The 14579-nt window shown below is 42.5% G+C and overlaps 1 protein-coding gene across 1 annotated transcript in view; it reads left to right on the top strand.

Moving 5' to 3' along the window:
* Positions 1-5346: 5346 nt before the first annotated feature.
* The window catches only part of immp2l (inner mitochondrial membrane peptidase subunit 2), a 148674-nt gene continuing 139441 nt past the window's right edge, over positions 5347-14579 (top strand). Inside the window, exon 1 of the mRNA XM_044192522.1 lies at positions 5347-5452. Within this exon, the coding sequence (XP_044048457.1) occupies positions 5411-5452 (42 nt within the window). The 5' untranslated portion in view covers positions 5347-5410. The remainder of the gene's footprint in view (positions 5453-14579) is intronic.

Raw genomic sequence — 14579 nt, 5'->3', positions numbered from 1 at the left:
GCACTACTGTCAAGTTTGGGGAATCACAATTGATGGACTAAAAAAATACTGAAAACGATGCATCAAAGGCCAAGACAGCCTGACTTTTAGCTCCAAAAACACTGAATCCTACATTTCCCATAATGCATCTTGATTACCGCTTCATTCTAACTCCACACACTGAGTTTGAAACTTTCTGCTAAAAGAGTAATGCACTGATTTATCACTGCACTCCTATAACATTATGAGACTCACGATGGACAGTTTTTAAAATAAAATGATCAAAATCGATGCAGCAGAACCGGAGATATCGTCTTTTTTATTCCACGCATTCTTTCTCGTCTAAACCTGGCGCCTACACTACCCACAGTGCAACAGTCGGGTTGGAGATTTGGGTTTGTTATGCTAGCAGCGGTGAGCTCACTTCTTTCTGACTCCACACCGACACGTTTGTTTCATCTTCAAACTTGTAGTCTTCAGCCCCGACCGACGCCGACTCGAGTGACATCACCTGAGGACATTTATCAGACTGCACACAGCTCCCTCTGAGACGCTGAAGGCTTTATACGACTTTTAAAACACATGCAGTAGAACTCCCCAACACCTGGAAACACACGCTGAGGTGGAAAATCTTTAGAGTTCCCCTTTGAAACTTTGTAATCTCCGAGCACGAAGCTGCTACTCTTCACCGTTTCATTCGGACAAGAAAATCTAAACTGCCGCCGACTGTGATCAACAGAGAAGCCACTACGTTGTCTGCGGAGATCTGGGAGCATGAAACGCGAGCGGTCGGATGATCAGACAGGTTGTGGACAGGATCTGATCTGGAGGAACGTTTCCTGTCTGATGAGTTTAGACTCCCGTCACTCTGTTCCGTTAAAGGAACAGGCTGTCTCAACACAACCCTCTCGTGTCCATATGCACATTGAAAGAGTAAAGCTGACAGTATGCTCTGCCAGAAATGTTTGGCGAATGGTTGAACCCCCTTCAAGTCTGGGGTGTCCAACTATTTCTGTAACTTCCAACGCAATCCGACGTTCACACCCACTTCATACTTCATGCAGTGAAGGCAGGGCGAGAGCTCTCTTTTTTCATTCTTTACACAACTATTTCTGTCACTTTTCATGTGAACCCCCCCCCCGCTGCCTTCTTTGGGTTTAGTTACAGTGTGTGTAGGTTTATTTCCAGCGTTGCGTCTTGGCAACAGACCTATACGTGACGGCCAGGATGCGTCCCGTCTCCAGAGCTCAGCAGGGAAACACAAAGGGGGAATTTTGTACTAAAGACACTGTAACTGTGACAGATATGCACTTGATTTGTCTGAAGCATCGTACTGACTTCGTTTTTCTGCAGGACAGATTTTGTCCTCCATTTCAAAGGGATCACTTCGGGGCCAGTATTTAACAGGAGGAGTGATTACAGAGACCAGTAACTGTATCAGTGTGCACATGGCATGTCGGTATTGGACCTTAAACTCCACATTTCCACCGTTCACTGTGTTTCATTGCTTCTGTTGCTGTCTTACATCAAGCCTGTTCAGTTACACTTCAAATCAGTGTCACTTTGGTTTGTTTATCTAACCCAATTTTGTCTGTTTTCACTGTGTTTACATCCTGTTTTTCTTTGATATATCTGTACTGTACGTCACTTTGCTGCTGCAGTGGCCCAATTATTAAGCTTTCAAACAATCAAATCTAGTGACAGCTCGCCTACCAGGAAGCTGCAGAAACACTGCCGAACCTCCAGCTTTTCAAAGCACCTCCTCCGCCTGACTGCTGCTCTCCGCTCAGGTCCAACCTGGATGCTGCCGGCGACGAATTGTTGCATAGCAACTGCCTGCTCAGCACCTATAGTGCTCCATCTGTTTAGAGCCGGGGAACCTCACAAGATGTCATTATGTGGGCAGAGTCGCCCACACGGGTCAGAGTCAGCCGACAGCCGAGAGGGCTCGTATTCTCCGGCTCTCTCCCTCTGACTTTCTCATGTACGGCGGTGGTGATGATGTGGACACACACACACACACACACACACACACACACACACTGCAGCTGTACGGCACTGAAGTGCAATAACAGAGTTAACTATAATAAACTAAAATAGTAATAAATTAACATGAACTATGTACAGTTCATAGTACACTACATTGTGGCTGTTTCGCTTCTCATATCCAGTGGTGGAATAAAACAAAGTACATTTATTCAAGTTTATTTAAGCACGAGTTCGAGATACTTGTACTTCACTTGAGTATTTTAACCAAACTTAACCAGACTTCAGAGAAGAGTCGGCGGATCAGAAAACAGTTACAGGAATCATTTTTGTAACCGTCACCTGAAAGAGTTTGGAAAGGCGCTGACAAACACTGGGCCTCGTGCAAGAACCACTCGAGCGAACAGATGCGCTCCTAATTTTTTCGTACTTGAATTTTCTCTCAGGTACGAACTAAATTCACGGGTCGTACCTGTCGCACGAGTCACGTGCAGGCAGGCTCTCTGCGGGGGAACCTGAAATCACACTGCTTTCATCTGAATTCACTTGGAGTTTAAATATGGTACTGACATAAACTAAAACCACAAAATATAACAAAACAAACTTAACGCAAAACTAATATTCTGTTCACAATATTATCATCATCATGGCTGTCAATTTACTGAGAGGTTTATATTTTATTTTATGGGTTTTATTGGCATATTTTGGGTCTTTATGAAGGTGTGCGGTATCGTCTTCTGTTGCACCTGACGGTGTAACATCACCTACTGCAGGACAATATCGTCTTGTCTCATATCTCTGTGACCGTCACTGACCGCTTTGCTTTAGAAGGACGTTTTTAATCTAACTTCACGTCAAACTCCTGCTCACACATCACATCAGCTGAGTTATTAACACTTTGTTTCGGGTCGTCTAGCTCGACTGGCTCTGCTGAACTCTGTGCTAATGATGAAATCTCAGTGCACGCAGGCACTCACGACCAGGTGGCATCCATCAGGAGCGCGTTCAGCCCCAACAAAACGTAGCAAAACGTTTATTTAGTTTCGAGTTCAACCCGGAAACCGTTTTCAGACTGAACGCGCCCCAGACTCAAGCTGGAGGTTCACGCCAAGTTTATCCAGTTCAGAGAGTTTGGTGAGTCTGACTCACGAACAAACCCGACGGGAAAGACGTAAGCGAGGTTTAGGACGAGAAGGACTTGTTGGTTCAGTGCCAGCAAAGATACAACCGGCTGTATGCATGTTGGCTGATTAGGTGCAGTCTGCTGTTTATATGTAAACTAACACCGCGGGACAGTTTTTGATTGGCTGCTTAAAAGACGTCTGATTGGTTCCAGCTGCTGAGGCTAAAATGTGCTCGGCAGTCACAGTTTGGGTGCCTTCAGTCTGTCGGAGGTGGCTGATTAGCTTCAACAGCTGAAACCATTAAAGAGGAGCTCTGTGGGATTGGTGTAATTAAAGACAGATTGTCAGGTGATTATAGTCAGGTTCAAAACATTTTGGAAACTGCTGCCAACATGGTGTTACCTCTTTGTTGTTGTTTTTTATTTCCTTCTCTTTATTTTTATTCAGCTTCTTTTTTGGCACTGAGTACTTTTCCTCACCTTTCATTATCTGTAATATTCTTTAATCTCTGTATTTTTCCTTATCTGTACGTGGTGTGTATAGTTTGAACTATTATGTGCCGCCTCCACGAATGAAAAATAAAGTTCTTTGAATTTAAATTCATTTAGGTTTTTCCACATTTATATTCTATTTCTACCGTATTTTGCTTTTGCACCGCAATTTTGTTCTGCGTGTGAATCGCTTTGTAAGTCCACTTTGAAAGGAACCAGACAAATCCATTTTATCAGTATTACATACTGTACATTCAGCATTCGACCAAAATGTGCCCTGTAACTGGTCCTCGTCAGTAATATTATATAACCTCCCATTTGTGGTTCCTCAGCAAGTGTAGCGGCGTGGTGGAAACGGTGGTTTGAGGACCGCAGGCTGCCGGTCTGATAATGGCTCCTGCACTCCACTTTTAATTAAGCCCCGAAGGAGAAGCCAGGCTCCTTATCATGAAAGAACTACGCCTCCTTTAAAAGAAGGATTGGTACGAGTTCCCGCTTCAAACTGTACTTTTCCTTCATCTCTAGCTCCACCACTGCTCTTCTGTTCTCCAGCAGCTTGTACCGTTACTGTATTTGATCTTAACCACAGCGCGTTCAGTGGAGGCGGTTCAGTCGTCCATCAGCATCCATTTGACAAAGCTGTTGACGCCTGAAGTCTGATCAGTTCTCTTCCAAAGACGCGTTATTCTGCTGAGTATAAAACTCCTCAGTTTAATAAATCAGTCGCTTCACAGAGACCTCGGAGCAGAACGGACAGGAACTGAATCCTAACAGGTCAGTCCACACCAATGTGATGACGTTTTATTTTCCCAGTCATCATTATTGATCCTGTCGAGTTTTTTTCCCCACAGCCCCCGTCTGTTCTACTGTAGGTTTTCTTTTTATCAATCCATCCATTTTCTGCTGCTTACCCGGGCCGGGTCGCGGTGGCAGCAGACGTCCCTCTCCCCAGCCACGGTTTCCAGCTCCTCCTGGGGGGATCCCCAGGCGTTCCCAAACCAGATGAGATATATAATCTCTCCACCTCAGGGTCTCCTACCAGTTGCACGTGCCCGGAAAACCCCCAAAGGAAAGCGTCCAGGAGGATCCTGATCAGATGCCCGAACCACCTCAATTGGTTTGCTTTTGGCGTGTGCTCAAAATGTTCTGAGGGCAGGGGGTGCACTGGGGGGACTTGGATTCAAAGACCTCTGTATTTACAAAATCCTGGCTCCGGCCCTGTTCATGGGATCAGTTGATTTGGGTTTGGTCTTTTCATGGGATTTGTTGACAGTGTGAATAATATCCAATATTGCCACCCTCAATCTTTAAGGGCGCTGACATATCAGATCACAAAAGAGAAAAGTAGAGAATCCAGATGAGAACCAGAGGCAAATCAACTGGAGATGTTTAGAAAGTTTCTAGACAGACTTTGGGGTTTAGATGAGAGCAGCTAATGCTTTTCTTGTTTTCGATTCAGTCCGAAGGGGTAAAAAATAGGGATTCACCAATCTGATGCGGTACCAGAAGCTGTATCTGGACAGAAAAACTTGAATTGGTAGCCTACATCCCTACAGTTAAAGAATTATATATTTGGATATTTATATTTTTTTTATTGACTTTTTAATATATAAAATTACAAAAACGTTGAAAAGTATTTCTCAAATTATTTTAGAAATATTTTGTATTTTTTTTATTTCATAAAAAAACATCCGTTGAAATCATAGACTGCATTTAAAAAAGCAATACAGGCTGTTCAGAAAGCTAAAACAGATAAAGGGTGTTCAGCGACAAACCGGCGGGGTTAGGACCCGGGGCGACGCGTGACGCGTGACGCGTGACGTTTGACGTATGACGTATGACAACAACAGGAAGACGGGACTCACGTTGCAGGTAGGTGTGTTAGCCTCTGCAGCTTTAGCTTCAGTTTCACAGGTAAAGTTGTGATTTTAAACGGAAGTAGAGAGACTTCCAGCTTCTTTCCTGCATGTTTCACTGACCCGCTGTTACCGACATCTTGTTGCGTCCACGACATAGTTTTAAAAGTTAACCCGCCGGTTAGCCGCAGTGGCTAGCTGTTAGCACACATAAGTCAAAGTGACTGACAGCAGCCGGGTTGGAATAGCTTAAAGGTGGAAGACGGAGATTGTTTGAAGATAAATGCTGTGATGGTGGAAGTAAAGACATGTCTGTGTCTGTGACCGTTTCTGTCTGTGTGAAGAAAGTCAGTTGTTGCTGCTGTGAATCAATGACAGACAACAAACAGTGGAAAGTCTCAAGCAGCCTACTAATGCAGTAGACTACAGTTGTGAGGTTCTTGTACTTTACTTGAAAATTTCCATTTTATGCTACTTTATACTTCTACTCTATGACATTTGGGAGGGAAAGATACTCTTTTTATTTCACTATATTTATCTGATAGACAACCTGAAACGATTAGTCGATTAATTGATTAGTCGATCAACAGAAAAATATCATTTTGATAATCGATTAATCATTAAATTATAGTAATCTGAATATCTTTCCGGTTTTCGGACTGTTGGAGGGATAAAACAAGAGATCTGAAGACGTCACCTTGGGCTTTAGGAAAATGTGATGGACATTTTTTACTGTGTTGTGATGTTTTATAGATACCAAATGATTAATAGAATAAATAACTGGCAGATTAATTGTATACACCCTCATGAAAAAGCAGTGTCTACTTGTCATGTTTCCGATCAGTTCCACCAAGAAGACGTTTAATAAATCCTACCTTCTTTTTGTACTGAGAGTTGTTTCTAATATGTAGTCTCATCACTATAGATGAGGTGGACAGAATATTAGGAACACCTCTCAGTCTAAAATTTAATCAACATTTGTTTATTTTTTGTACCCAAGATAAATGGACTGTACACACTACATGTCATATTCACGCACCGAAGGCAGATGCTAACTGCTCATCAGTCCAAAGAAACTAACTAATCGTTGACACACAGACCTCGGGTGTCTTGCCCACATGTGGGCTGGGGGAAGCCGGGATCGAACCGCTGACCTTCCGATTGGTGGATGACCCGCTTTACCACCAAGCCACACAACGTAACTGTTTTATATGGCTGTATATTCTATAGGAATATTGATTTTTGCATTGATGTGGATGTTTTTTTTCCAGTTCTGCTTCAAAATGTAAATGAAACCCTAAAAATGGTAATAAAACATTTAAATCACCAAAACCGTTAAACTATCAGCTGTAGAGATTTTAACATCATACCTGCCAAGCAGCTTGGAGGGATAACAGAAGTGCTGAAGTGAATAGTCAGTTAGCTGACTGACAGAAACCTAAAAATCTGGTAATCTATTAAATGTTTTTAAGTTATTTATCAATCAGAAATTTCAAACGTTCTCTGGTTCCAGCTTCTCAGATGTGACGCTTTGCTGCTTCTGTCTTATATCACTGTAAACTGAATATCTTCGGGTTTAGGACTGTCCAACAAAACAAGGCATTTTGAAACAATTAATCGATTAACCACAAAAAGAATTGCTAATAAAATTTATTGTAGCTTTGTAGTAATTGCAGCTTTGAATTGTACGTTTGTTGGTAGGACGACTCTTTTGTTATGTTGCAATAATAAGATTTGTGTTTGTATAGTTCATGGTGCTGCGACATAATTCCCCCCATAGTGGATAATGTTATGCTGTCATGTTGCTGAAAGGCAGTTTGAGCAGCAGACTTGATTAAATGTCAGATATTACAGATGTAATCGGCAGAGCTGCCGTCGTCGCTCCTCGGGAGCATCAGATTACTTCTTTGTTGTCGACTCATGAAGCTGAATGACATTATTACTATTTGTCATACGAACGTGAAAAACAAATAAGGACACATGACAAAAAGAAATTTCCTAAAACAGTCAGTGAGGTAATCGGATATCCATGAGGGTATAACTCAGGATTTCTATTATTATTATTATTTTTAAAATCCTCGCCACGACCCCGGCCCTTATCCTGGTGTTGGAAAACTGAAATATGTTAACATAAGCCCCTTTCAGACGTGCACGTCTTTATGGAAATGTGACGGCAATTTAACAAGTTGATATCACGTCTGAATAAGAGCCCGAGTCACTTTGACGTAAAGGTCGGACCTGAAACATTCCTGTAACCCTTTCAACATGACACAGGCCTGAACTAAATGTGGAACTGAGGGGCAAAAGACTTGTACAACCACAGTAATAATCACACCAGCTGTCTGCCTACTTACACTGATTACATTGCATGAATAAATTAATATCCAGCAAAAAGGTTTTAGATCAGCGCGTGAGCAAATGGGAAGCTTAACGTCTCATCGTCCTACGCTTGCTCACTGTCCGAGTTTATAAAGTAGGCAGCTGTAAGTTATGAAGCTGATGTGAACGTTTCCAGTACAAGTTGACTGACGAGGTAGAAGCCGGAATGAGCGTTACTAACGTCATGATGATCATTCATTTAAGCTTCACCAGCAAAAGTTTTAAAATCGTCACTAATGCAGCCAGTGGGAGATACACACACACACACACACACACACACACACACACACACACACACACACACACACACACACACAGTGATGTATAGGTTTTCAATGTAGTGAGTCCCCGGGAACCACAGGTGGTCATTTGAGTGGGTCCCCAATAAAAATTGTGTTTTTTGACAAAGTAGTGTTAAACTTGTGTTTATGGATGGGTAAAGGATTTTATCGATACTACTACAACTCTTATTTATACTCTTATCAGTTCTTTTTCATAACTAAATGTTGTTTCTAGAGCAGCAACAGTGTTTACAACAGCAAAGTCACTATAGAAACTCAACAATATCTCTCTGGAAACAAATCTAAAATGTCAATAAATATTCCTGACATCTAAACACTGAGTGAAGTTTAGAAAGAACGAAGAAGTCCGACATCAGTCAGTCTCCGTCCCTCCTCCTGTCCTCTGTCCTCCTCCCTCTGCTGCTGCTGTGACTCACTGCAGGTAAGTTACCTGGCAGAGGGGGGGGGGGGCTGGTTTGTCTCAGCCAGCAGGAAGTTTACAAGAATTTGCCAAATTTTAAGATACGTGGCAAACTAAGATAAACAGTTAGACCACATACAGACAGCTTTCGTTTTAGCTTGCAACTGTTCTCTATTAGCCGAGCTAGCGCGTGTGCTTGTGTAAACACAGCGCCGGTGGATCAGGCTGCGGACGGAGCAGATTAAAATATCGCTTTCCAATTGAATTGGCTTTGTACTCACGAAGGTTTTATTGCACTTACACTAACAAGCGTAGTTGTCGTCAACTCGAGTAATCTCCACCGCCTCTCTGCTGTTCTGACTGCGCTCCGTGTGTGTGTGTGTGTGTGTGTGTGTTCCAGCATACTGGCCCCTTTAGGTTAACTAGGGACTCTAAATTTCCCGTATGTGTTATTCAGACTGTGAATGGTTGTCTTTAACCTGTCCAGGTGCACCCCTCCTCTTGCCCAATGTGTGCAGCTGGCCCTCAACTCCAGTTATATGGAGTCACAGTGGCGAGCATTCGTTTAAACCCCCAGCAATGAGGTCACTGAACAATATTTACTACTGTTCTGAAGATGTTTCCAAACTTTTAACCATCTGGATGAAAAAATATTCTGGCCGCTGCATGATAAAAAAGATTTTTAACTCATTTACCAAGTTGTGACTCTGTTTTCTAATCCAGGTAGCCGGCCAGCCAACCTCTTTGTTTCTAAATTTTCACGAAATCTAAATTAAAGAGCGCACTGTTGTGTAACGTGTTAGACTTGGTTGTAGTGTGTTGTCTGGCGTTAAACTGTGTAGCTGTGATGTTTGCTGCTAAATAACCTCAGAAGGGAGAAAGCTGCAGTGCTCTGGAAGAAAACGTTTAGATCTGAACCTCTTGTGGGGAAAAACAAGCCGCATTTTTATCAAACATATCAAACTCAGAGTAACGTGTCATTTGTTGCTTCCTTTTAGATTTATTTTTGAGTGCAATCATTTGTGATTTTGCTGTCCCGTCTGTTGACAAATGCATTTTGACATCTGGTATTTGCTCCGTAACAACACCCTGAACCAGTCACACGTGGGAAAAGATGTTCAGGGTCAGCCTGGTTATTTCTGTTTGAGTTTTGTGCTTTCAAGTGGCTTTCAGCCTGTATTTGTGTCCCTGAGTGGCTGCCTGAGCTAGTGACTGCAACACTGGCGGCCCAAACTGCCCATTAGGCCTCCAAGGTGAGCAGAAGCAGAGATTTCTGTAATGCTTTCCCTGCTGCCGTGGCCTGAAAAGCCACGTCTGATGTTCTGCTTGAGAGACAAATCCCATTTGTGTCCCCGGCAGTGGGCCTGGATCCTCCCAGCTTACAGTCCACACTGACACCCGTCCAATAATCACCTTAGTTTTGGCTGAGTGAGCACGGACGTGGCCGGCATCGGGCGGCGCGGCGCGGCAGTCTGGAGATGAATAAATATTCGGTGATAAGGTTAAAGAGATTATCCAGACAATGACTTATTTCATATAAGTACTTCCATGCAAAGTCAGACCAAATGTCACACCCGCCGAGATGAGTTTTTGTGGCTCCATTAGTGGCGGTGCATAAGAGTGGCGATGTCAGGTGGTCAGTCTGTCCAACACTTTGGTCCAGAGCACAAAATCTGGACAACTACCAGCTACACCATTACACCTGTTGTGGATGCTCATGCTCCCCAGAACGTGAATGCCTTTAGTGACCGTTCCTCCCGCGCCACCATCAGGACAAATGTCCTGTTGTACAAAGTCTAATGGGCAGATTAAAGCAGAAATCTGTAGCTACCCGCACGCCGTGGCCCTCTATAACAGCGAGAGGTGATTCAAATTATGTCCAAAACAACAACAAAGATGGCCGAGCTTCCACAGCAAACGCTTGTGTCAATGGGCCTCATGCCAGAACATCTTCGTACCTTACACCTCTCGTATGACTGTTCCAAGTCGTTTGATGAACTTGATGAGCGCCACTCGTTCACGAGGAGGTGCCCGTTTGTGAGATTTACTCATTAGCATAATCCACGCCCCTAAATTGGCGAGCAAGGCTTCCTGTTCTGCTCTGTTTGTGGGAAAGTTTTATCGCAAAAATGTTACCGAAGAGTAAAAAACAACAATTTCGCACTGTGGAGCTTCATGTTCTGTTGTCTGGAATCAGCAAACGCAAAAGATTTAGTAGGGTCCGTAGTGGTATTAGGAGACAAAAACAATTAGAAAATATTAATATTACGGCTGATAATGACGTGTGATCTGCAGGATGTTCCTGTTGGAAAGCAGCTTGCATTAAGACCCCGAGGTAGCTGCTGCAGCGAGACAACGTCCACTACTGAACCGTATTAAGTTGTCACGCCGATAAAATCTTTCAGACTCCTCCAACCTCTCAGTGAATTGGCAAGCCATTATTATGATGATACGGTGAACAGAATATTTTGCATTAAGTTTATTAAGTTAAGCTATATATTACATATTATATTACAAATCTGTCGTACAAGTGGTTCTCGCATGAGGTCCGATGTTTGATGGTACAACTTACTTTAGCTTTTCACCCAAAATCCAAAATGTATTCCGCAAAGCAAAGCCTAAATATAGATTTTTACTCTTACTGGAACTTCTGTTAAGTGATTTCACGTAATACTACAATATTTGTTGTCAGATAGTACTGTACCTAATGATGATTTTCATTATCGACTAATCTTTCAGTCAGTTTTTGGACACACAGCTTCCTAGAGCCCAGTCCCAAACCAAAGGATATTCAATTTACAACGATGCAAAATAAAGAGAAGCAGGAAATCTTTGCGTTTGAGAAACTAGAACCAGAGAATATTTGGCACTTTTACTCAATAAATTACTTAAATAATTATCACAATTGTAGTCGATTTAGATTTTCTTCAGAACGACGAACCAATGAATAGTTTCTCTATTGTTCGATAAGGTAAAGTGGCTACCAAGACCTGATTAACACCTAAGCTGTACATGAATGAGATCTTTCCAAGAGTTTTGAGTTTCCAAGTTGGAACTCCAAGCTTTAGGAGTAAACTAGAAAGATTTTATTTTAGTTGGTGCATCACCTGTACTACAGCCTCTGCATCGTGTTTGAATCCCCTTTCTTCTTTCAGCTGTTTCCGCTCATCTCAATTTCGGCTTCATGTTTTACATCTGGTGCAGAAGACTGTATCAAATATGATCATAGATAGATCAAATATGCGGCAGCTACTGAAGTCTATAACCCACTGTTTTTATCTCAGTGTTGAGTTCAGATACTACAGAAATGGTGCAAAATGCTGTGCAACAGCTCTGGTTTGAATAGACTGCATTTAGAGAACAGTAGCGTAGCGCTGCCGAGCGCAACTACACCTGAAAAGCAGAACATAGGCAGCAAGTCCAGCCACAGTAAACGTCTCATATTGAATTTCTATCAGAATTAAACACCAGTGTGCTTCATTCACCAAACGTTTGCCTTCATCAGAGTGGTGTCCGAGGTTGTTCCCAGTTTCTTCACACATAATCCTTCAGTTTGTCAAGTGACTTATAAATCACCATAACCGTGTTTTCCTGTAAGAAGCGACAGATTTCAGGGGAAATGAATGAGCACATTCATGGTGAACCCTTTCCATTTTTTGGACACTGCGTGACCTTTCCTCCAGCGCCACCTTCAAGACAAAATGACTGTACACAAGATATCTTAACAACAAACTGATTGGAGAGCATAATTGTGCTCTGCGAATTTGATGGCAGAGGATGAACCCGTTAAATTTTAATGACACCTTGTTCTTTCCTTTAGCACCAGCCTCAGGACAAACTCTACATTTCCACTGATAGCGATAGCTAAATCATCGCTGTGTTGTTTGTTCCGTCCCAAACCTTCGAATTGTGTGGTATGATAAACACTGCGGCCTCTAGGGGGCGCTATCAGGGCCTGAACCATTTCCTCCCCGCGCTGTGCGTTCGAGTCTGGCCACGGAGATCTGCATCTGCAGAAGCCTCTCGTCCTTAGTGATGCACTCATCGAGAGAAATCGATCTGCCGCCTCCGGGCCTTCTGATGGAAAAACAAGCGTCTCTCTCATATTGATAATGGGATTCTGTAATTAGAGCTTCAGTTGTGCAGCGGGCAGAGAAACACAAAGACGACGGAGTTGACTTCTATAGCTGGAAGTCGGTTATGTTTGCTGTGATGTTGCTGAGCCTTTCCATCTGAGAGCAGAGAGGCAAATAAGAGCTGCCGACTTTTGTCTGGATAAAAGCTCTGCAGAGGAGCCAGCGGCTGATCTCTGGTCTGGACGCAGTGGACTGTCCTGCTGGTAATTATGGGTAATCTGCGGGAAAAGTCTCAGTGATATGAAGAGGGAAAGTCCATTTCAGTGGCCGCCTCGTACTTATCGAAGCAGGTGGAAGTGAACTTTGGGTCCCGGTCAGACTGTGACATTTACTGAACATCCTGAAGCTCTGGCCTTTTACATTCTTTGGAACATGAAGGCAGCTTCTTGTCTGTCCCCGACTTTAAAGGACACTTCCACTGTGAGATGACTCTTGGCCCAGTTCCTTTCCAGCTTTTTCCCATGTTTGCAGATATTTGGCATTTTTCCTTCATTGAGGTTTTCTGTGGTGGAAGCCTGTTTCAGCCAGGAACAGAAAAAAGATGGAAAAAGTTAGGAATAATAAAAATACTCATGGTAAGACAAAATAATGAGATACTGAGACAAAATTTAGCCTTTTTAAGTCAAATTCATGAGACAGTCATTTTTGAGATATAGTGAAATAGTACTAAACATTTTGACTCATAATTTTGACCGAAAAAGTCATAATTTTGATTAAAAATCTATCTTCTAAAATCTTGCCTCATATTTATCTCTTCCTGGCAAAACTGTGTTCACACATTTTTCAGAAACATTTTATAGAGGAGAGATTTAAAGTTGTGACTCTGCAAACTGTAGCTTGAAATTAATTTTAGACCTTTTTACGGGGGAAAAGTACCTACTTTGGTTTGTCTGTTGACTTGTGATTGACAGGGGGCGGGGCATAATGCAGCCATGGGGAATGCTGAAGCTCAACAAAAAAGGTGTAAGAAGCCAGAAGTAAGGCTGTGTTCATGTCATATGCTTCTGTACAGGTCAACATCCAAGTCATAATTCTGACAATATATCCGACATGCAGAAGTGCAGTGCAGTGTAGATCAACCTAAACCAAAGGGAGCGTTCATGACACGTCAGATATTACAGATTTAATCAGCAGAGCTGCTGTCGTTCCTCCTCCTCTTTGTTGTCGACTCAACAAGCGGACTGACATTATTATTATTATTGTTATTATGTATACGAGCATACAAATCACAAATACCTGACAGGAAATACGTGAAACCGACAAAATAAATGTACCCAAACAGCGAGGTCAGCTTTTGCTCTAAGTGAGGCGTCCACCTTTATGGACAGCGCCTCTCTCACACTGCCTGCTGCCACGATGGTTCTTCATCCTGCGGGAGAGCTGAAGTCGGGCTGCAATTTAACGTTGCTTTCACTATTGAATGATGTTTTGATTCTTTTTGTTATAATAAATGTGAATTTATCACGTGTTACACATTTTACATGTGTATCACATGTGAAACACCATTTTTCATGCGATAAATTCAAATATCAGAACATGTCATTTTCAGATGCCATTACATATGAAAACATCCATTTATATGTAATGTCATATATTCACTCATGTGGTTTTTGGACACTTCATTTGCATATTTCAAATTCCATGAAAAGGAACCAACAATGTGATAGTTTGTCTTTAAAAAAAGGGCCCACGAATAAATTCCTTCATTTTAAGAACGGCTCAGTGATTTCCTAAAGCAGCTGCTCGCTGTAGTTTTTAGCAAACATTACTCAAACAGGAGGAAATAGTGCATTTGTTGGGGACTCTGAGAAGTTGCCAGGCCCCCGTAAAAAGGTTAACTGCAGTTTTTACACTTTGTTTTTTGTACGGATTAAACAAACGGATGCAACGTGTTAATCAGGGAGCTTTGGAGGTGCTGGGAGGTGG

The sequence above is a fragment of the Siniperca chuatsi genome, linkage group LG4 (genome assembly GCF_020085105.1).
Source record: "Siniperca chuatsi isolate FFG_IHB_CAS linkage group LG4, ASM2008510v1, whole genome shotgun sequence".
In the NCBI taxonomy this organism is placed as follows: domain Eukaryota; kingdom Metazoa; phylum Chordata; class Actinopteri; order Centrarchiformes; family Sinipercidae; genus Siniperca; species Siniperca chuatsi.
The sequence above is the reverse complement of the archived record's forward strand: the minus strand, read 5'-3'. Positions and strand labels throughout refer to the sequence as shown.